General features: G+C 39.3%; 1 protein-coding gene across 4 annotated transcripts in view; it reads right to left on the reverse strand.

Moving 5' to 3' along the window:
• slc12a7b (solute carrier family 12 member 7b) overlaps window positions 1-22,095 on the reverse strand; it is a 57,909-nt gene that overhangs the window by 5,392 nt on the left and 30,422 nt on the right. For 3 of the 4 annotated variants that reach the window (XM_029457307.1, XM_029457306.1, XM_029457308.1), the window contains exons 2-22: window positions 18,202-18,296; window positions 17,296-17,427; window positions 15,008-15,154; window positions 12,837-12,891; window positions 12,563-12,693; window positions 12,179-12,420; window positions 11,807-12,018; window positions 10,795-10,962; window positions 10,580-10,678; window positions 10,207-10,264; window positions 8,889-9,063; window positions 8,680-8,798; window positions 8,405-8,503; window positions 7,830-7,949; window positions 7,258-7,362; window positions 5,961-6,129; window positions 5,107-5,302; window positions 4,353-4,522; window positions 3,976-4,107; window positions 3,316-3,423; window positions 231-406 (exon numbers count right to left, since the gene is read on the reverse strand). In XM_029457307.1, the coding sequence (XP_029313167.1) occupies window positions 231-406; window positions 3,316-3,423; window positions 3,976-4,107; window positions 4,353-4,522; window positions 5,107-5,302; window positions 5,961-6,129; window positions 7,258-7,362; window positions 7,830-7,949; window positions 8,405-8,503; window positions 8,680-8,798; window positions 8,889-9,063; window positions 10,207-10,264; window positions 10,580-10,678; window positions 10,795-10,962; window positions 11,807-12,018; window positions 12,179-12,420; window positions 12,563-12,693; window positions 12,837-12,891; window positions 15,008-15,154; window positions 17,296-17,427; window positions 18,202-18,296 (2,908 nt within the window). Of the gene's footprint in view, window positions 1-230; window positions 407-2,870; window positions 2,988-3,315; window positions 3,424-3,975; window positions 4,108-4,352; window positions 4,523-5,106; window positions 5,303-5,960; window positions 6,130-7,257; window positions 7,363-7,829; window positions 7,950-8,404; window positions 8,504-8,679; window positions 8,799-8,888; window positions 9,064-10,206; window positions 10,265-10,579; window positions 10,679-10,794; window positions 10,963-11,806; window positions 12,019-12,178; window positions 12,421-12,562; window positions 12,694-12,836; window positions 12,892-15,007; window positions 15,155-17,295; window positions 17,428-18,201; window positions 18,297-22,095 lie in introns of all 4 variants that reach the window. The other variant, XM_029457310.1, reaches the window with a different exon arrangement.

A 22,095-nucleotide genomic window follows, 5' to 3' on the forward strand; every position in this document is an offset into this window, starting at 1 on the left:
CCTGAAGTATTGTCAGTATTGTATGTGCTGTGGTACTCTTCACATGCGATAACATCATGTAATGTGCCGCCACCTTTACAGTGTTTTTCAGTAGCATATTCAGCAGACTTTAAACAGAGAGTAACAGATCTACGAGGCAAAACTTTCCCGTCTTTGTTTTTTTAGCTCCTAACCTTCAAATGGACACTGGCTTTTACTTTCGGGTGGTGTTCAAACAAACGTGTACTTACGGTTTCATGTTAAACAGGTCTCGTACGACCACGTTGGTGTTGCACTCGCGGTTACGATTACGCTCCATGAAGAGCTTGTCCTTGGTCCAGGTCATGTGGACCCGTTCGGGCCCGGCGTCGGCCTTGTCATTTATGGTGGCGTGAGACGCTGTGTTCCTGTCATGGATGAGTTGGGCCTGGGAAGGAGGGAAAGAGAAGGATGAGGAAATTGAGTATTAACCCAGAGAGACAAAACGAAACGCAATGAACAGAATATAAAAGGAGATATAAACAAGGAAAGGTGGTAACAAAACAATATCCCAGAAAGAATAGAGAATTGACTGAATCAAAAATAGAAGTGAATAAATAGGGACCAAGAAGTAAGGGAAAACATCAACTTCTCTTCTACAAGTTGAGAAGTGGGGTGAAACTATGCTAGAGAATAATACAAACCTGTTCAGCTGTTCAATAATTACAACACACATGGACCACAAAACAACAAATACACATTGGTCATAACAAGACAATGTTCCTCTGGGCAGACTAAAGGTGTGGGTTGGAATACAACATGAATGGGTGACAACAGAACCAGGCTGAAAAGCTAAAGTATCATATTATCCACGTGTTCAAATATGATGCAGGGCTTCCAAAGATAATTACACATGCTCAAAATATGTCACTCAAACACATATTATATAAAGCAGACTATAATGCAGGGACAGTGCAGCACAGCAGAGTTCATCATTATTCAAATAAAGTATTATCTGACATTTGACAACAACTTCTGTTCCTGTGTCTGTGCTACAATGTCAACAGTTATACAACCACAGCCAATGACACAGGATAACAATAAATGATGGGTTTGTTATTACCTGTCATCATAAAGATATGGATTATGGCCTTTATGCTCCTAGATACCCATTTATATTTGATAAATAACACAGGCAGTGCTAGTAAAACAGCAGGCTGACTTTGTGACATATTTAGCTCTCCATAATTAAAATATGTTAACATTGTCCTAAAATACATGTAGAAGGGAGGCTATGTGGTAAATAACATGCACACACTATTTGTGAAGGATGGCTGTTTAGTTTCTAGAATGTAATCCTCTGCCTGTTATGCTTGTGGGCTACTAGCTGTGACTGTTGCTGTTGCTGTACAGTACAGACACTGGTTACAGGTATGAGTGGCAGGAGGGTGGGAGAAGGCTGGGGTTAAGATAAAACATACAATAAAAATAGAAAGAGAGTACAATATTGTCAGGTCAGAATGGTGAGTATAAACCACTCCTACGTATAAAAACCAGGTCTATCATGGGGATAGTAGCTCTGTGAGGCTGTAATAATCAATAAAAGACAGTAAAAATAGAGAGAGGACTACGCTGTTACCTCAGTCACACGAGTTCAGACTCATCTGGCTGTACTTTGAGCATGTGAACATTAACAACAAGCTCAAAGAACAACTGAGCATACGTAGACCTGAGTCTGCAGTACAAGGGAACCGGACAGAAATGTTGCAAGCTTTCCAGGTTGTTAAGGTCTCAGGACATCAGGACAATTCTGAACAGTTAGATTTCTTTCACACTTTTCAGGTTTCTGAGACAATACTGTCCAATTTTTCAGGTCACTTTTCTTTGGGGGGGGAAGTGGGGATGAGGTGGGATTATGGAGGTAATGGGAAGTCAGGCAGCAGTTGTGCAATGGGCTGGTGTTCACAAAGCAGCTCTCAGTGACTATACAGTAAGTTAGTAGAACTACCGTTGGGCCAGACTTGTGGTATAATCAGAAGAACCAGATGAATGCAATCTGTAATCATGAACCAGCTACTCTTTCTGGGCTATTCAGAAGCTTGTTTGTTGGTGACCTTGCATAAAGGGGCTATTGTTACTCTTCGGTATTTACAATGCTACAATCACTAACTTGTAGACCTGCGCTGACTAGGACCTCACGCTGATGCATTCGATGTGGACCAACTGGTTTTGGCCGGTTGGCGCTTTAGCTCTGATGCAACATGGTTACTTCATCATCTAAGTGAACTAGTGCTAGTGCACTGTATGCACATGGTCAATCAGTCATAAGCCCCCACATAAAAAGCACAATGGAATATCCAGAGTACAAAACATTTTCCTCTATTATTTAGGCATGGGCCTTAATGATGCTTTAGATATGTTCTGGACATTTGGGATTAAAAGAAGCATGGTGGTCTTTTATCATAACCAGATACTTGATTAGCACCACTACTCTCTAGGTATGGTTAAACTTCTTATTGAATTATATGAAGGCTGACATTTGAAATAACTATGCCCACATCTAGACTGATAATGCTTTTCATATGGCACTACTCATTTGAAACCATAGCAGTATTAATACTCCTCTATCCTTCCTTCTCATCTGTGGATTGATTATACCATATACGCATCAGTCTGATGTCCACATTAGAGTGTGTGATGTATGCATGACAATTTGCAATTTTTTTGACATCTGCTAAATATGAGAGTAAAATTTGAGTCCAGATTTGAAGCCATGATGATGATGATGATGATGATAAAAGTCATTAATACAGTCACAGGACAAGAGGGAAACTGTAGCCAAAGATCCAGCTTTGTGAAGACGGGTCTGTGTGTCTAACGGTGCGGGACAGGGGGTTGACAACATCAGCTACCTCATCCTCCTGATTGTCCTCCGCCGTTGAGGATTGCCGGCTGAGGCTCGTGCTCTGGGCAGCGCCCGGGTTCTTCCTCCGGATTGAGTTACGCGATTCGTCAGTGATACTCTGAATCTGAGCGGTGTGGCGTGGCCCAGAGAGGCGATGGCAGTTGAACAAGGAAAGGGGCCAATTGTCATGTAACGCAGCGGCCAGATTTACTAAAATAATGTTTGGACTTATTCATATACTGTATAATGTGATCTGTGTGTTATTAAGATGGTTTGTGATGATAACACTAACATACTAACAACACTTAGTAACACTGAATTACATCTTCTTGAAGATGTTTATGTGCTAATCTGAGCATAAAAATACTGCACTTGTGTTAAATTGGAATGCAACTACAGAGACAAAGTGACTGAGTGCAGGATTGTGTTCAGGTACATGAAGTTTACATTACCTCCCTCTCCCTCTCAGTCCTGGAGAGTTGCATCTGTTTCAGCATCTGAGACCTCTGCTCCATCACCAGTGTCTTCTCATAGGTGAAGGCTGAGATGTCATTATCATGCTGCACAGGAAGAGGACAGAAACGTTAATCAGGACACTTCCCAACGAGAAACCTCTGCTGACGCTGAACAGCTCTCCAACTTTAACTCCAACTTTGTTCGATTTGTTTGTCTTACTGACAAACCAAACTAAAGACGTATGTCCCAGGTCTCGAGTAAATATCAACATCTATTTACTGATGCATAGCAGAGGGTTGTCTTGCAGTACTTCCAGATTTTATTCAAATCACACGTCTTGCAAACTAAGAGATGACAACATACATAATAACTGTAAAATAAATATTGTTAAATTATAAAACATTCATGGATGAAACATCTTGGCCCTTTTAGAGTGAAAAATAGGTTTGGGCACTGTTCAGCGCTATGTGACAAACTCTTCTACTTGGCCTGTAGCATGAAGTAGGAGCAGCGTACTGGCTGACCGAACGTTGCCGATAGAGAAACGCAGATGCCTTTGATGCCTGTATTAAAAAGGACTATGAGCCTGATTCCAATGCCATGATGCATCATCACCATTACACCATGCAGTGCAATTCTGTCAAACAAAGCCTCACCATCTCCACCACTTCCACTTCTGCATCCAGCCGCAGGTGGTAAAGGAACATCTGCAGGTCTTTCTTCATTTGGATGCTATTGTCATCCATCTGGGCCACGGTGAAGATACGCATCTTACACTTCCTCCACACCTGGAGGACAGAAAGACACTGTTAATACGGAAGAAGGTCGGGTGGAAAAGCAAGACCGTCAGTCAGGGTTATATGGATGGATTAGTGAGATAAAGCAGGACCAAGGGGGAGGGGGGATTCTGGGATAGACGGATAGATAGGCGAGTATGAAAGAGGGATGTGGGCCTGGATATGAAGAGAGGAATGAAAAATGATTTGTAGTGCTTAAGGATATCTCGGATAAACACAACCTAAGACACACCAACCTTGTGTTGTCGCAGCAGGAAGGGCAGCAGCATCAGCATGCCTCCATCATGAACCACCCACCACACGTCGATAGTGCCCTCCCCCAAGCGGTCCTGGTTGGTGGGGAAACTGTCCACATTCTTAGCCACGAGCAAGGCATGATTGGCTGCCGTGGACTCCCGCACCGTCTCTGGATGGATAGAGGGAGAGAGAGATTGTCTCTTTTCCACTGCATGGTGGAAATAGTGACTCCAATGACAAAACCACACCCTGGTTGATTGATAACCGTGATATTTATAAAATTAAATAATGATATCATGGTAATAAAACATATATAATAATATTGTGTCATTTATGTGTTGTACAGTTATGGTTATCCTCTCTTTACCTATATTCCAATTTTAAGTGTAATTAATTCGCCAAAAAAGAGACGCACAATAAACAAAGATAAAGATGAATTTGACTGACAGCATTATATATTTAACTTCAAATGTTCTATACATATCGCAATAATATAGTTATCATGAACTCTTTTGGCCTTGATAATTGTGTAGTGAAAATCTGATATTGTGACATCTCTAGGTGCAGACATGGTTTATCAATCACTAAGTTCTTGCAATTTCCATAGAAAGATTGCATAAGCAGTTGTGCACATATGCAATGTAAGATGTGTTTTACTTCCTTTTGCCATTTTAACATGAAATTGGATGTACATTTCTGTAATTGTCCACAATATTCATCTCATTATGCATTTCTACTATCCCCACTCGTTACCTATGAAATTCTTCCATGACTGTGGGTCATTGGACTGCCTCCAGGTCCCGGGCCAGGCCATCAGGACTGTGTTATGCTTCATGCCTCCCAGCCCCGCAGACTGGATGAGGTGGGAGACACCATCTCTGAGGTTTGAAGACACCACAACATGGCAGAAACCCTTTGTTCGCTCTGCTGACATGGCAGACTTGATGTTCTGGACAGAGAAAGACAAAATATCAGCGAACATGTAGTATGAAGGAGGTAGGAAATGTACACATAACTGTTACAGCACTGACTATTGAGAAAAACATAGCCTTTAAAAAAAAGAATTCTCTAAAAGAATTACCATTCAGCACTCAGCATTTAGTATCCATTCAGGACAATTCATAATGACAGGTCTAAACAATGCCCATGAACACAGCAGTTTGTGTAATCTGGAATTCAGCTTCTACGCGATTGCTTTTGCAGAAAAGATAATCCACTGATTAAAAATGCTTTTGAGGACAAATCAAATCAGGAGGCAAAAAAAAGAATCAAATGACCTATTCAATTTGGCCAGTAGATGGCAGAGTTAATCTGCAGTTCGGCTGTAAAATGCTCTTAAAATCTTAACTGTAAATCCTGACTGACAACAGATTTGCTTGTGGGCCCAGCAGTGACTTTTTAACACCACCCAAAATGATGTTGATTTTGACTGTAATGCTTAGCATTGGACAGGCAGACAATAATGAAACCTGAAATCCCACTTTTAGTAGAACAGAGTTGTATAAGGAATGCAGAGTTGCGGGCAACATCAGCATTAAAGACAATACTTGTCCCTGAATTTGTGCGCTACAATTCACTGCATGCTGGTGTACGCATTTCCAACATACCTGCTCAGCCTTCTTGGACTCGGTGTCTTTGGTGAGATAGGTTCCCTCTAAAACGTTTCCCACTATCGTTAGGCCTTTCCCTGCCTTCAGCTGAGTGGTGAGGGACAGCAATCGAGGGTGTTTGACTCCCTGATCTGAGTCAAGATTCAGGAGCACCAGCAACTGAGGCCTGGATACAGCGAGAAAAAAGAAAGGAGAAAAAGTCAGATTTCTATGCTTGATTCTTACATCTCAGAAGGTTCATCAACAGCAACAAATATCCTTATTTTTATAAATCAAAACAACTGTATTGTTTTGTTGGCACTTCATAGTTTAATACAACTGACCTGTAAAGTAACAGTACTGTGAAAAGCACATTATTTCTTTAGACAAGGTGTGGCAACATTATTACAGTAGTATTGGTTATACCTGACAGTCCTACACTACATGTGTTTAGCACAAGACTAACAGACGAGGGGCAACAGTTAACAGTGACTTTTAAAGGGAAACATCTGTATAGTTGGAAACATCACATCCCTAAGAAGAGTTTCCATACTTAACATGCTAAGAAAGTAAATGAAACTTGTTTTGTTTTTGGACAGGCAGTCTGCAAGGTCAGCCAGTGTTGGCCTCTGTGCAGTTTAAAGGCTCATCTGCCTCTTCTGTCAGATTAGATAGAGGACCGAGAGATTAATCAAATTCACCCTCTGTGTCTATTCCTGTCTCTCTTTGTGTCAGGTGGCACCGTGTAGGGTTGGGTATCGTTTGGATTTCAACGGTTCTGCTTATCGATTTCGGTTCCTGATTTCGATTCTTTGAGGGGGTCAAAAAATGTTTGTTTCACAGAAGAAAAAACGTCTTTACGAAAACCTTTAAACAAACTTATATTCATATCTAGAACCTGTAAATTAATTACATACAATTTAAATTGTTTTTCTGTTATTAAATAATGTACTGTTCATTGTTTTTCTCATTCACGAGTTCTAGTAAAAGTAAACAATTATTTCATTAAAATATTGTTCCAGTACTTGCTTCACAGCAGCTTTAATAATTTCGCTCTGCTCGGCCCGAGTCTCACAGTCCCGGTCTTTTTGTGCTCGCAACTCTTATTTATGCCATAGTGCCGAGACAAAACAAAAATAAAATGCATCGCTTGACGGAGCGTCATCCTCTATATTTCTGGCATTTTGGATTTAGTTCTTACTTGGAACAGAGTTTTCGGTTCCCAACTCTAGCACAATGACCTCACGCACACGCACACACACACACACACACACACACACACACACACACACACACACACACACACACACACTACCTCCAGTTCTTAGTGTGTGGTGGAGCCTCCTCAAGGCGAATGAGGGCATAACGTGCTGCATTGAGAGACAGTCCCCGGATGCCGTCTCCCCACTCCTTCTCTGCCCTACAGCCAACAAATGATCGACAGTGGATGGATTTTAAGAGTACCAATGAATAGGCCTTCTAATGAATTACATTTTAATTTTATTATCTTATTCTGACTGACACTTTTACACATAAACCCTAACACATTATAGAATGAGGTGGATGACCCTAATATGCATGCTTGCTAATCCACAAATTAATGAAAATTCCCCCTCCACAGTAGCTCAGAGACATTATGCATTTAAAGCTGTATTTCTTGCCTGTTCAAAGTTTACATTTTAAGTATAACAATACATGTCAAAATGTCTGATCACATACAAGTATCTTAAAGCATTTTATATTCTGTATTTAATGTATCAGTTGTGTACATGTATCTTTATTCCCCGTTGATTCAGTTTATATCCTGTAAACAGTCACTCCTGCCATATTTGAGCTTTTTCTTGTTATGGATTTACTGTATGCCTTTCACTTTAAAGTCATTCTTACCCTCTGTATTCAATGTATTTGTAGATGCAGGTAGCTATAGCCATGGCCACAATAGCATAATACCAGGAACAGATGAACATGAGAGCAAGACACAAGCTCATTCCCAGGAAGGACAGAGCCCTGTAGGAGAAACACACACGCCATTACTCCAGTGCGTTAGCTACATACCGATCCATTTACACGACTGTTTCAGGTTTTCAGCAAATTCATGGCAAAGTCTTAATAATATGAATCCATTTCAAAATGGACAGCTTAGTGCGGTCCTGTATTGTCCTCGACCTTTGATGTTGGTAAAGACCATCATCACACAAAGCACACTGAACATGTGTGTCTATGGGTGTGTTTATGTGTGATTCTTGGGATGTGTGCTAAAATGTTCATAAAGAAAGCCTCAGTCATCTCAACAGTAGGTCCGTGACAGGTTAAACAAGCCTGACAAATTGCTAAAAACTACAGTGTTACACGACCCTGAGATGAACCTTATAGAGACTTTTAAAATCCTCTTCTTTCACTGTGAGAAAGTAAATCTGCAGAGACTTTATACTTGCAAGACTGAATAATTCATCATCACCCACCAGTGGTAGTATTGGAAGCGGGGTCTCCAGTTAGGGGTCCGCAGCAGGGTCTGAAGTGCACAGGCCAGGTTGACAAACAAGTAGCACATGAGGAAAAACCTGTGGAAGGAAGAAAATAGGCACACGTTTAATATTTAATTAAATCTAAATCTTCACGTTATGACCTACTGTAAGTGGCTTTAAGAAGTCAAATATTGAGGGATCAAAGACTTTATGTGCAGATCTGATATTATGGAAAGAGAGCATGTAATATTACTATGCAAACAGATACTGACATGGAGAGAATAGGAGCCACGGCGTCCAGGGAGGCGATAAGGATACCGATCTCACAGATCCCAGCAGTCAACAGCAGAGCCCACGTAGGTTCCCCATTAGCTTTCCCATGACCGAACACCTAACACACACACAGTATGACAATAAGAAGATAAGCACATGATGATGAAGACTGCTTTGACTGTATTTGTGTTGACTGTGTGTGTCTAACCTGCAAGAACGGTACGATGCCATCTCGTGCGATGGCCTGCAGCAGGCGTGGGGCGCCAGTCAAACTTTGAAGCCCCGCCCCACAGCAGGAGAAGAACGAGCCAATCACAATAACCCAGGGTGAGGGCCATGATAGTGTGCCTATCACAAGATTCCCTTCCACTGAGTCACCAAATCTGTAAAGCAAAAACAATCATATACATTAATTGGACCAGTTTTTATTTTTCAGTCATATATCATGTAGCTATGACAACAGAAGTAGTTCATTTCAATCAACTTAATGGAAGTCTGCTGATATTCTTATTGTCAACAAATCCAATGAAAAGACCGCTGTATGTATCCTACTAACAAGTAATGCGTGTGCATTCATGTCACTTTGTGTACAAACTAAGAAGACAAATTGTATGTATAAGCATACAAAGAATTAGACTTTTAAAAAAAAATTATTTCCTAAATCATCTGGGCATTATTGTCTTCAGCAAAGATGTGTTAACTCTCCACTGGTATTCACCCTTTACACCAACTACTGTGTTAGCAGTGTGCCTAACTACTACATCATCAAAGTCCCCTCCTTCATCAGCAATGCTAGCGCTGATGAAGGAGGGGGAGGAGCCAGACCTTTACCTGGACAGTCAACAAAGTGTTTCAGTGGTGTGATCAAAACAGAGGAGATCATCTTCGGAGCCACACAAGACTACAATACGGTTACAATTCACAACTAACCCATAAAGCAGGATATCCTCAAGCTATTGTTTTTTCCCCCACTATATAAAGCGTCCTGCAGTACTGCAGCTCCTGAGGATCTGCTCCAAGGTGGAAAACTCCTTAACAGCTGCACTAAACATACCCACAGACTGGCTGCCATAATTGGCTGGGATCCAGAGGAGTACCAACTTCTGCCCTCTGATGATGGAGGGTGACCTTACAGATGTTCTTTATGTTGTTTTATGTTATTCTGTTGATTGTTTGGCACATGTAATGCAAGACATGTTCATGTTAACAGACAATAACGTTTTAGGTCTTATTAATTGAGCTACAGTACTTCTCATGACTCGTAAAAATGTATTTAGGATGGTACAATCATCTAGAATGCTAAATATTTGTGAGGGACCAAGTCTAAAACATCTGAGCCTTTGTGATGAGGGCACTTGGTGACTAGAAAATATTATTCATCTGTCCTCAAGAGAGGATACTAAAAGAGAACAGGGGGAACTAAAGCCAAATGATATAACATTTTCTGTTTTTCTTCCATTTCCTTTTATAAATACATTTCAGTGTGTACAGTAGTTTACAGTATGTGCTCTGTGTTAAACTCTTACTTGTCTCGAAGCAGAACTCCCTCAATGCAGGCACCGAATAGAACCACACAGGTGACGTCTGGAAAGCACTGTTCAGGAGAGTAAATTGAATGCATAGACAAAGTCTTCACCTTTTCACTTTGCTGTAAATCTTTTAGACGTGCACTACCCACAGTCTTACTGGTGATACCGGCTCTGTTGTTTAGGCCTTTGACAGGCTTTGATTCTTGTTCCAATGGCAGTCCAGCCAACAACATATAAACTTAGCAACTGTGGCGACTGAAAGATAACCTTGCAGTGATATCTGGCAACATAAGTTGTGAGTCTGATTAAGCTCGGAAAAACATTTTTAAAACTACAGTTGTAGCCATGTGACAAGACTGTTTAAGGATACAGATGAAGGAGGTGGTGCCGATAGCCAGGATGGTCCCTACGGGGATGGACTTCTGGGCATCCCGCAAGTCACCTGACCGGTTTGAACCAGCCATGATACCTGAAAGGAGGGATCACAACCGAGAATCAAACATCGAAATCTTTAGAAATAAAAATAAAAACTCTATGCTCTGCAATTTCGACCATAATGTGTGCGTGGGTGTGTCATAGTCTCACCAGTGACAGATGGGAAGTAGATGCCAACCATTAGTGTGAAGAAGGTGGTGATATCATTGAACACATAGGGCATGTAGACGTCCTGGGAGGAGTCACTTCCACCCAGAGAGGACAACTTCTTGCTCTCTACCAACATACCCAGAGGGCCGTACTCTGACCACATATTGTCTACAGGAGAGACAGACACAGAGTAGTTAGTAAATGCCTGCAGCCAGTGACTCAAACATGTTTTGAAGAGGTCCATTCAGTTTCATGGACCAGAGTAAAAAAAGAAACTTGACTGATGAGACATGAGGCAGAAGTTACAAAACTGGTTGCAGAATAAAGCAGACCATTTTAGCCTTAATGCAGTGAAACAGTGTGGTCAAAAAAACTATTCCACTCTGTAACTGTAGCAAAAGTGACACATAATTAAATACACGAATGGTTGGTGCTAAGTGAGCACTGATAGTTAAGCAGTGACAGAGGCAAACTGATTACAGCTTATGTTTCCACTAGTAAAAGCAGGTCAAGACTTCTAAATAGACCAAAAAGTAAAACTGATTTGAATCAAATGGAGAGGGAAAATATTTCAGAGAAAATCTTGCCCCAGATGCTTCACAAGAAATATGACAGGAATGCGTTTGTACTGAAGGTTTGCAGTACAACTATTTTATCCTGGCCTACATTTACACAACCTGAGGAATGTCCTGAGTTTGCAGTGTACTTAATAAAACCTTTCAGTCCAAGACGGTGTAGAATCCTATTGAGGAGTTGGTATTTATCAAACATTGTCTGAGCCACTCCATTGATCTTTTCATAATAATTTCAAAGTTGAAGTTGGCTGGTTCAGTATGGTAAGTGGTGAGATTGAGTCTGGAAAAAAAACTAATTCTGGATAAATCGGATAATATTAAACATGGCATTGGAAAAGTTCAAAGTATAATAGAGGAACTAGGTCAGGTGGCTTTTATTTTATTATAACATGTGCATCCTGATACTTCTCCCTCCAGAGGAAACACTGTGTTCCTACCTGAAATGACTCCGCTGGTCAGTCCCGGGATGCCCTGCACCTCGGTCACATTGTTCTTGTTAAAATACTCGTTGCAGGTGGCATTGAGCTCAGGTCCATCACAAAACAGCTGCCACAGTTTGGTAGTGACCGTCACGTTGTCTATGTAATCCGTCTTCAGACAACGGTCAAAGTTGTGGTTCTGCAGAGTGCGATTCCCCAACATGCAAACACTGTGTGGAGGAGCGAGACATTTGAAATGACATCTTAACGGATACTACCGCACATTGAAACACAATCTTAATTTGCCAGATGGTTGGCAAATCTTGTCTGATGCTATTTATATGCATCATATGGTTTAATACAACACTGGAGGTTATTGTGTTGACTCACGGAAAGTCCGGTGGCTCGAAGATGGTCTTGATGACTCCAGCATAGATGGAGAGGATGGAGAGAATGACACAGGCCAGGAATACTAGCGCAAGCTTGTTGACATATTTCACCCCTACGAAGACGACCACGGACATCAGTGCCAAGCAGCATGTGCCGTAAACACGCATGTTATTCAGCAGGGCGTCCACCTCGTCCTCCTTTTTCTCGGCCACAAAGATGGCTGCTTTAGGCACGATGTAGGTCTGAATGGGGAAGGCAAAAAGAAAGACAAAAAAAAGAATTTGCACTTATTATTTGTATCTATTTGTAACACTCCAAGTTATCCCTGCACCTGAATAAGACCGCATCCCCTTTATGGGAGTAGTCAGTGCAGTGTTCACTCACCAGCAGAATCTCTATAGTACCAAGGATGTACATGGAGCCAGCAAAGGTTGTGCCCAGGTAGAAGCAGAGACCTACAGCTCCACCGAACTCTGGACCCAGAGATCTGGAAATCATATAGTAGGAGCCTCCAGCTGGGACAAAAAAGGGGAAGATAGTGGGACAGAGTTTTATGAGAAAAAGGAAACTTCCATGGATACACTAAAATGTATATTCATTAATATTTATAATACATCCTGTTTAAGTTTGTGTATGTCTGAGTACCAACGTGTCTTACCTGGCACAACACCGTTAGTAGCGATTGCACTCATGGATATGGCCGTCAGCATAGTCTGTGGAGAGAAGACAGTCAGGTTTAAAGACCTTACACACATGATATTCCTTTTAAATGTGAGGTTACTTCCACTGTTGTACTGTAACAAGGGACTTTGTGATGTTGTTATTCCCTGTGACGGTTAACACAAACCTCCTAGATTTCGTGCCCACCTCATATTCTTTTAACTCCACAACTTTTTCCAGATTTTCCCAACAATAGGATACTTAGAGGGTTTAATCTAGCATTTAGCCTGTTAAAGTACTTCTTAGGGGCTTATGCTCTAAATCTTTCACATTGGTAATGGATACAGGCTTTTCCATGAAATCATTCCGTGAAGACCTTGTGACGGAGGATATTTACATCAGTCTGTTACCTAATTGCGCTTCCGGATGAGAGAAAGGACAGAGCCGAGATAAGAGATAAGAGGTAGAAGGAAAAGAAAAGAGACAAAGACATGTTCAAACTTAAAGGGTGAAAGACAGAGGGAGAGGAGAACGTGTGAAGGAGAGAGAGAATAGAGGGTAAAGGCAAGAGGAGGGACAATGTCACAACCAAGTTAAACCTGGCCGATATAAAGTGCTGGAGTAAAGCCAATTAGCATAAACATTTTATCTCCCACTTCACTGAAACAAGAAGTTGGCAAAACTGACTAAATTAAATTGCTTGACATTTCTTCTAAATACCACAAAGTAAATGATGTGAAGATCTGGGTATTGTCATTAGTGCTTTCATACAATCATTGCTTGCATGTCATTAGTAGTGTTGTTCACTGAGCCTCTTTGTTTTCTATTCTTTTTTTTTATATATATATATATATATATATATATATATATATATATATATATATATATATATATATATATATATATATATATATATATATATATATATATATATATATATATATATATATATATATATATATATATATATATATATATATATATATAGAATATAGAATATGAAAACTCTTTTGAAGTGCACAGTAAATAATACCTGGTCTAAATCGACTAAATTAACTGTGAATTCCCTTTTCAAGTTATTTTTAGGCATTTCTGGTGTTGGGTCGAGAGCCCACAAAACATGACCTATAAACAGGTAGCTGATGTGGAACCATCAGTGCAAAGTCAGATGTGGTCTAAGCAGAGATAATGAACATTAATCTGTTTGACTAAGCTTGGCTCTCTTATTATGCAACAGCAATGTACTTTAACTAGATTGTACTATATGAAATGGAGTCCCCATCTTTCTAGGCTTTTTACAGCAACACAATCTGATATCAAGTCATAATATTACAGACATTTACAATAAATAATTCTAAACAATAAATAAAAGCATGGATAAATGTCAGATTTATGGCTTTGATTGCTTCTTACAGTTTAAAAATACATTTTAGGTTTATTCTTGTCAATTTAGCCATATTTATTGTAAGTGAAATTGATTAGAGTATTCCGTTCTGAGGCGAAAAGCATTTATCTGAGATAGTACTCAAGGTACTTTCCCTAAATAAGATGAAGTAATTCATTGTCCGCGTGGGATTGGCAAATATAGCCGCTGTGTGGGTGTGCATGTGGCTATGTTTCTGACACTTTGCAGATGGAAGGATTACACGTCAAGCTGTCGGGTACCATTAGAAGCTAGGAGTAGATCGGAAATGGAAAGTCACCGTGGCTAAATATAGGAGGGATCAGTGACCACTAAGTCAACTTGCCTGTCATTCATTACTGCTGTCAAACCAACATTTGCACCCGTCTGCCATTAAAAGTTGAGGCAGCATCTGCCCCCATTGTCACCAAAACACTCAAACACCTGGACACATATTCGCTGTGCTAATGTTTTCGTAATGCATTGAAAAGCTGGATGTGTACATTAAGTACACTCTTACGTAACCTTGCATGTCATTACTCTAATGGCTTAAAACCTTGATAGGACAAATAATGACCACGTCAAGAGGAAGACCAGCACCTTTCAGTTTGTACTTTTCTATCTATAAACAAAACACTGAACAGTAGAGTTGAGGTGCCGATGTTAAAACCTTCCTTAAAGTTCCATTTTAAAAGCTAAGATGGTTAAAGTGTTAAAAAAAGGTAAAACGTGGCAAACCATACAGGTCATGAGGGTTGAGTACTTACACAAGAGCAGCACAAGCAGACAATAGCTAGAGACTCCAAGATGCCGGCTGTGCCGACAATCCAGGTGAGTCGAAGAAACAGGATGACCCCCAGAATATTCTGGAGACAGGGGAGGTAGACACCCATGAAGGTCCCCATCTGAGGGCTCTGTAAAAGGGTTGGGTGTCAGGAGGGAGGAAGGTTGGACAAGACAATAGAGCAGAAAAGAGATTAATATGTGCATTAGTGTGTGTGTGTGTGTGTGTGTATGTGTGTGTGTGTGTGTGTGTGTGTGTCTTCAGGGCTAAAAAGGGGTGAGAAACATGAGGTGAGAATTACAGAAATGTTGGCTCGAGCTGCAACGATTAGTCGACTCGTCTATTTGACAGAAAAGATAATTGCCTACTCTTTTTATTAAAAAATTGCATAAAATGCTGTTTTTTTTAGCCTCTAAAATATGGATATTTCCTGCGGTTCTCTGTTTTCTATCATATCATTTAAGTGAATATCGTGGGTTTTGGACTGAAATACCAAGAAAACTAAAGACATCGCGTTGGTCTTTGAGAAACTGGGATGGACATTTTTCACTAATTTCCATTTTATAGACCAAATGATTAAAGTCGATTAAGAAAATAATTGCTAGATTGACGAATAATGAAAATAATTGTTAGTTGCAGCTGTAATGTTGGCAACTATAAGCAGCAAAAAATAAAGACATTAGAAAATAAGACTAGAGAAGAAGACAAAGAAGGATTAATGGGGAAATAAAGGCATACCTAAAGGAGAAGTGAAACGGGAACAAAACATTGTTTCGACATGGTAATAAATGGTGAGTCAATCCAGTTATTCCCACAAATATAATAGTGAAAACAAAATCTCTTTTCAGGGTTTCAACAAAATGGACATGACTATACAGTTTAATTTTTAAAGTGCTGTTATTTAAGATAAAACATTTAAAAATTAAAATTAAAATCACTAAATACAATGCAGTCAATAACTTGCTCAAACACTGCATCTGATCTAGAGACATACAAACATACATACATACATACATACATACTAATCAGGTCCTGATTAATTTTCCCTTGTTTAATAAGTTATAAGCTATGGTTTTACTCAGGCTTTTGATTTGATAGGGAAGCATCATAAATGTACAGGGAAATCTTTAGCTAAAGCAAAAGCTGCCACTGTGAGAAATATGAAGATTGCGCAATGTTCTCCGAAACATGAATGTTTGATTTGGATTAAAGACTTACATCTCAGTGACACAGGCATCATTTATATAAATCACTATATAATATCCAGAAACCACGGACAGAAATGGTAAAAAAATCCTTCAATGCTTCCACCCCAAAAGATAGCATTCCTTGCAAAAAACTGTAGCATGTAAAAAGGCTCTGTCGACAGGAATATATTAAACTTTTCTGACAAAAACACAAAATGTCGATTACTTCGTATTGAAAAGCAGCTACCTTTTTAGCCATCTATCTCCAAATGTACAGCACTAGTCCCACTGGTCCAGACAAAGAAGGGCGACAATGGTGTCAGCTTCATTCTTTACCAAGATGTTCCTCCAGCCAATGGGAGGTGCCCGAGCCCTATTTCCATGCAGGGGACAAGATGGAGCAACTGGCATGGGACTGAAGCTGTGGTTACACAAGCATCTATGTGCCGCATGGCAGCACTGTGGCTACTTTGAACTTTTATTTTCTAAGAAACCAAAATATGAGCATCAAAAGAATCTTAGAGGAGAACCAGCACGAATGGATTGTGGAACAAGAGCAACACAAAGGCTTGTGCTGACTCATAAATAGGAGACATTAGCTGCTGGACTGCCAGCAGTATTTTTCTTATAACATCTACTTTTACCGCAGTTCTGACTCAATCAAGAGGTCCTATTTAGTAAAAAAAAAAAAAGAGAAAAGAAAAGAAAAAAATACTGTGCTTTATATGAAGCTTGTTGTTTTAGAACTACAGACTCTAAATAAAAAGTAAAACATTCCCTCATATTTCTATGTCTATTACGGTTTGGCCTTCAGATGTTTTGCCAAAGACTGATAAAAATGTCCAGTAAGCATAAAAGGTGAGCAGTGACACGAAATGTTATGAAGAAAATAAGGTGATAAAGTTTGCATACCCCCAGAAAGATGTGAAAATAAAACAAACAGCAGGACTTCATCGGTCAAAGACCCTGTTATGTAATGATAGTTCAGCAGGTTTAAAAGAACAACTGTTAATATGCAACTGTACAGTACTCAGCCTTTAAGCTCTGATCCAAACATTGTATAACACAAGGCTCTCTGCTCTACCTTGACAGCTTTCTTTTTGGGCCCCTCATCATCATCAGCCTCCTCGTGCTCCTGGGCGCCCTGTGTGAGGTTGGTGTAGTTTGCCAGTTTGTTGAGGAGAGATGAAACCATGGGGTTGCTCTCCATTTCCTCCTGCAATAGAGAACATGTTTATTTTAAAGGCTGAACAAGAGCAGGATGACAAACCTTTTTTTTTTTTACTTATTTGATTTAATCCTCACTATGTATGTGTTGACAAGATATGAAATAAACATTGAAAAAATACTTTCACAACTTGGCTTTTGATTGGTCAGTTGCCATATGCTTAAAATGACAAACTCTTCCAGGATTAAAATGAACAGTGCAATATTTAGTTAAATGTTCAAAGCATCTTAGAATAGCATGGCTGGGTCAGCTTCTTGCAGAGTGGAGAAAACAGAAACTGCAGTGCCTAATTGATTCTTTACTAGGGCCAGTGACCAGAGTGGCAAGGTCTGCCAAGTGGCAGAGCAAAGCACTTGGAAAGAGTTCAGATGAATGCTCTTAGAGGAACGCAGCAGCTTACATTCCAAATAAACTCTTTGATTGATGCATTGTTGAGCTAAGAAAAGATTGGTGCTTTCACCTCCTTGTGTATTTATATTTGTATTTAGCGTACCCTGATGCTTTAGCACACTGTGCATTGATGAATAGTCTGAGCTTCATAGGTTAGTTCTAATTTTAAATACAGAAATAGTCGTGGCAGTGAATGTTTATGATATTGATGTATGTGTAGTGTCTAGCACACAGTTTGGGGTTTCTCCTTTGTGGCTTAAAACATCTTGCCAAATCAAATCACAGTCAGGTTTCCTTGTGCAGTAAAATCAGTAAAACATCCCCGCTGCCCTGTGTATAAGGATTATATCAAGCTGATGATGAAACGGTTACCTCAAAAAGGGCCATGTTGGTGCCATCATAGCTGTTGCCTTTGTCATTGTCTGTGTTGTTGATAAAGGGACTGTTTTCCTTTGGGACGCCATCACCTGTGGAATCACAACACAATTGATTCTTTACAACAAATGTAGTGTAGGATTAACATGTCATGTGACCAAAGCAAAATATGGGTGGTGGCTGGCAAAAAAATACAGCCATATATGAAAGAACCCGCTTCCTCAAATGATAAGCATTTTTCATTACATTACATTACATTACATTACATTACATTACAGGTCATTAAGCAGATGCTCTTGGGGTTAAGTGCCTTGCTCAGGCTCACAACCATCTGGTGTTGTATTTGGAAGCCGTACATATAGACCACTAGGCCATCACCACCGCCACTCAGACTTACGTCTGCAGGTCCTTCTGTTGTTTCACACTACTGATCAACGGCTGTCAATATTTGTATTAGAGGTGTCACAATTACCTTTGCACCAAATCCATATGGTTTAATGGTTAATATGTTATGCAAGGTTGAATATGTTATATCAATTATTTTTTTATTATAATTTCTATTCATTATTGCTCATTTGGAATAAAGTATAGATAATAAAGCAATTTCTTGGCAGGTTGGCTTTTTAAAAATGGCAGTTTGTGCAGGATGTCCTGTGTTGTGCATGTGATGATTCTCTGAACAATCATTGGTCTGCAGTGCTTTAACTCCACCTTCTACTATTGGCAAGCTCGCTTGGAACCTTGACAAAGGCGATACCAAAATAAGTACCAGGTGCTATTCACAACGTTTGCCAATGGAACACCGAAATAGAGCGAGTCGAGGAGAGTACTATACGCAGTGGAAATGCAGCATTAGTGTTTTGTATATATGTGGAGAGAGAAGTGAGGTTTGGACAAACTCAGGGTGTAAGCATTTTCTCTCTTTTTTTAAAACAGTGGAGACCACATGCCCCAAAAACCCTTTGGAGTCTCTGCCTTGCACTTATGTGAATCGGAGTTTTCTTCTTCTGAGACTTTCTTTCCTCTTCAATAATCCAGATCATAATGAGGACTTCTTATAATGTGCATTAATAATTCATACCTAAACATATTCCTTGTTGGCAGAATAGTAAGCGATGTGTTGGATTTAGAGGAGTGATCTCAAACGCAGACAATCACACAGCATATTGACAAGTAATGTAAATGAAAAGGCAAATTACACATAATTCACATTAATCATTTACCTAACTAGCAGGTAACACTGAGCCACGCAAATGATCATCTCTGTTGTGGCGCTTGTTAATCATATTTGTAGCTTTTTGATGTGAAAGATGAACTTCACTTGTAATGTAATGTTTTTCTATTTTGAAATAATCAACTAAAAAACTTCATATGATTTGAAGATTATTTGACTCAAAGATATTACTTTTTATCTTTGTGGTAAAACAAATTTGTAGTTCAGGACACAGTCAGATCAGACAGTGGCTGTATTGTCCTCTTACCCTGTCTGTCAAGGATTTACACTGACATACTCATTACGCTTGAAAAAGCATGGATAATACGCTTTAACAGAACACAACTGGATCTCATTTTGAGCTTCTACTCCATGAGCTCAGTTCTCTTTAGGCCTGTTAAAGGTCATTTGGAGAAGTACACACCTCTTCTCTGCATCTGAGCATTACGAACCACAACGGAAGTCACAATCTTCACCAACGTCACACACAGCTACCAAGCAATCTTCAGAAACAACATTCTAGCACCAAACTGTGAATCGCAGTGTGTCTTTGCTGCTGGAGCCGGCAACCTAAACAGCAACGCACTAAGCAAATGCTTTGAAGGAACAGACAGCTTAGAGCGTAGGGGCTAAGATGCTGCAGTCAAGTCCAACTGTAAACAGTGAGGGATCCTAATTCTAGACAAATGTGTCAGCTAATGATTATCTGTGTGAGCATGTGCATTTCCCTTTCAGAAATCCTTCATTTGTCCCACGACGGGGAAATTTCCTCCATCATATGAAATATGGAAAAGCTTCTCTTGTAATCATGTCATAAATGCATTCACACATGTGAACAACTATGATGCAGTGTTTTTTACACTAGTTTGTTTAAGGGAAGAAAGATGTCAAAATAGTATATCCTCCAGAAAGCTATAATTCTGAGTAAGAAGGAGTGAGAAAAAGTGCAACACGGTTAAAAATAAAACTCGGCTAACGGAAGCAAAACAAAAGCACACAGACCAAACTGGTACATTGTGCTTCATAAACAATAAAACACTATAAATAAATGCCAATAAGACAAACAATTAAACGATAAACATTAGGTTCATAAGGAATAAAAGAGGAAAAATACAGTAGGAAACAAAACAAATGTGCGGACTATAAACCTCTAAAACTGAAGAGCAAAGAAGTCCATACAGGAGTACCCACAAAGAACTAACACAAGGACAATGGAGGACAGAAAATGTATCTATCCTCCAGACACAACTAATTGAGGGATTCCTGTAACCGATTCTCGCAGAATTGGTCAGTCACCAACAGCATCCACCACTTTAAATTACTCTAGTCTTAGCCTTACAAACATTCTGTTGAAAAGCCACTTTGCAAGCCCTAACTGAACACTAGCAGCACAATGCAGTAGTCAATTACTCACTTCGGTATGGCAGTCACTTTAGTATCTGAAAGTCACTAAACTTCACAATTTAGAGGCAACAAACAAGGCTACGGAATGAATATGATTAAGCATATTTTAGGCCTAATGCAAGCTATCCTGGTCTTAATCCATTCATAATAATAGTTCAGAATCTGTTCACATACATATTTGTAAACCGTGTCTCGGATTCACAAAACTGTGCAAAAAGATTTGTAAAATCAGCACGGATTCACAGACAATGATTTGGTTTCGTAAATTGAATGTGATCTCACTCTTTGTGGCATTTTATCTGCCGTTACATAGCCTAATGCTTCTAAAGGGAATTTATAATGAGCCTGTTCTACTGAGTAGGCTACAGTGATCTTACTGTACTTTTGGGCATTTCTAACATTTGTAACCTAACATTCTAGAACTAACTTAACATTCTAGAACTATAATGTAACATTCTAGAACTATAACGTAACATTCTAGAACTGCAACGTAACATTCTAGAACTGTAACGTAACATTCTAGAACGGTAATTTAATATTCTAGAACTGTAACTTAACATTCTAGAACTATAACGTAACATTTTAGAACTGTAACTTAACATTCTAGAACTATAACGTAACATTCTAGAACTGTAACATTCTAGAACTATAACGTAACATTCTAGAACTGTAACTTAACATTCTAGAACTGTAATTTAACATTCTAGAACTGTAACGTAACATTCTAGAACTGTAACGTAACATTCTAGAACTGTAACGTAACATTCTAGAACTGTAACGTAACATTCTAGAACTGTAATTTAACATTCTAGAACTGTAACGTAACATTCTAGAACTGTAACCTAACATTCTAGAACCATAACCTAACATTCTAGAACTGTAACTTAACATTTTAGAACGGTAATTTAACATTCTAGAACTGAAATTTAACATTCTAGAACTGTAACTTAACATTCTAGAACTGTAAACTAACATTCTAGAACTGAAATTTAACATTCTAGAACGGTAACTTAAAATTCTAGAACTGCAACGTAACATTCTAGTACTGTAATGTAACATTCTAGAACTATAACGTAACATTCTAGAACTGCAACGTAACATTCTAGAACTGTAACGTAACATTCTAGAACGATAATTTAACATTCTAGAACTGTAACTTAACATTCTAGAACTATAACGTAACATTTTAGAACTGTAACTTAACATTCTAGAACTATAACGTAACATTCTAGAACTATAACGTAACATTCTAGAACTGTAACATTCTAGAACTA

This window comes from Cottoperca gobio, chromosome 20, assembly GCF_900634415.1.
Source record: "Cottoperca gobio chromosome 20, fCotGob3.1, whole genome shotgun sequence".
Lineage (NCBI taxonomy): Eukaryota > Metazoa > Chordata > Actinopteri > Perciformes > Bovichtidae > Cottoperca > Cottoperca gobio.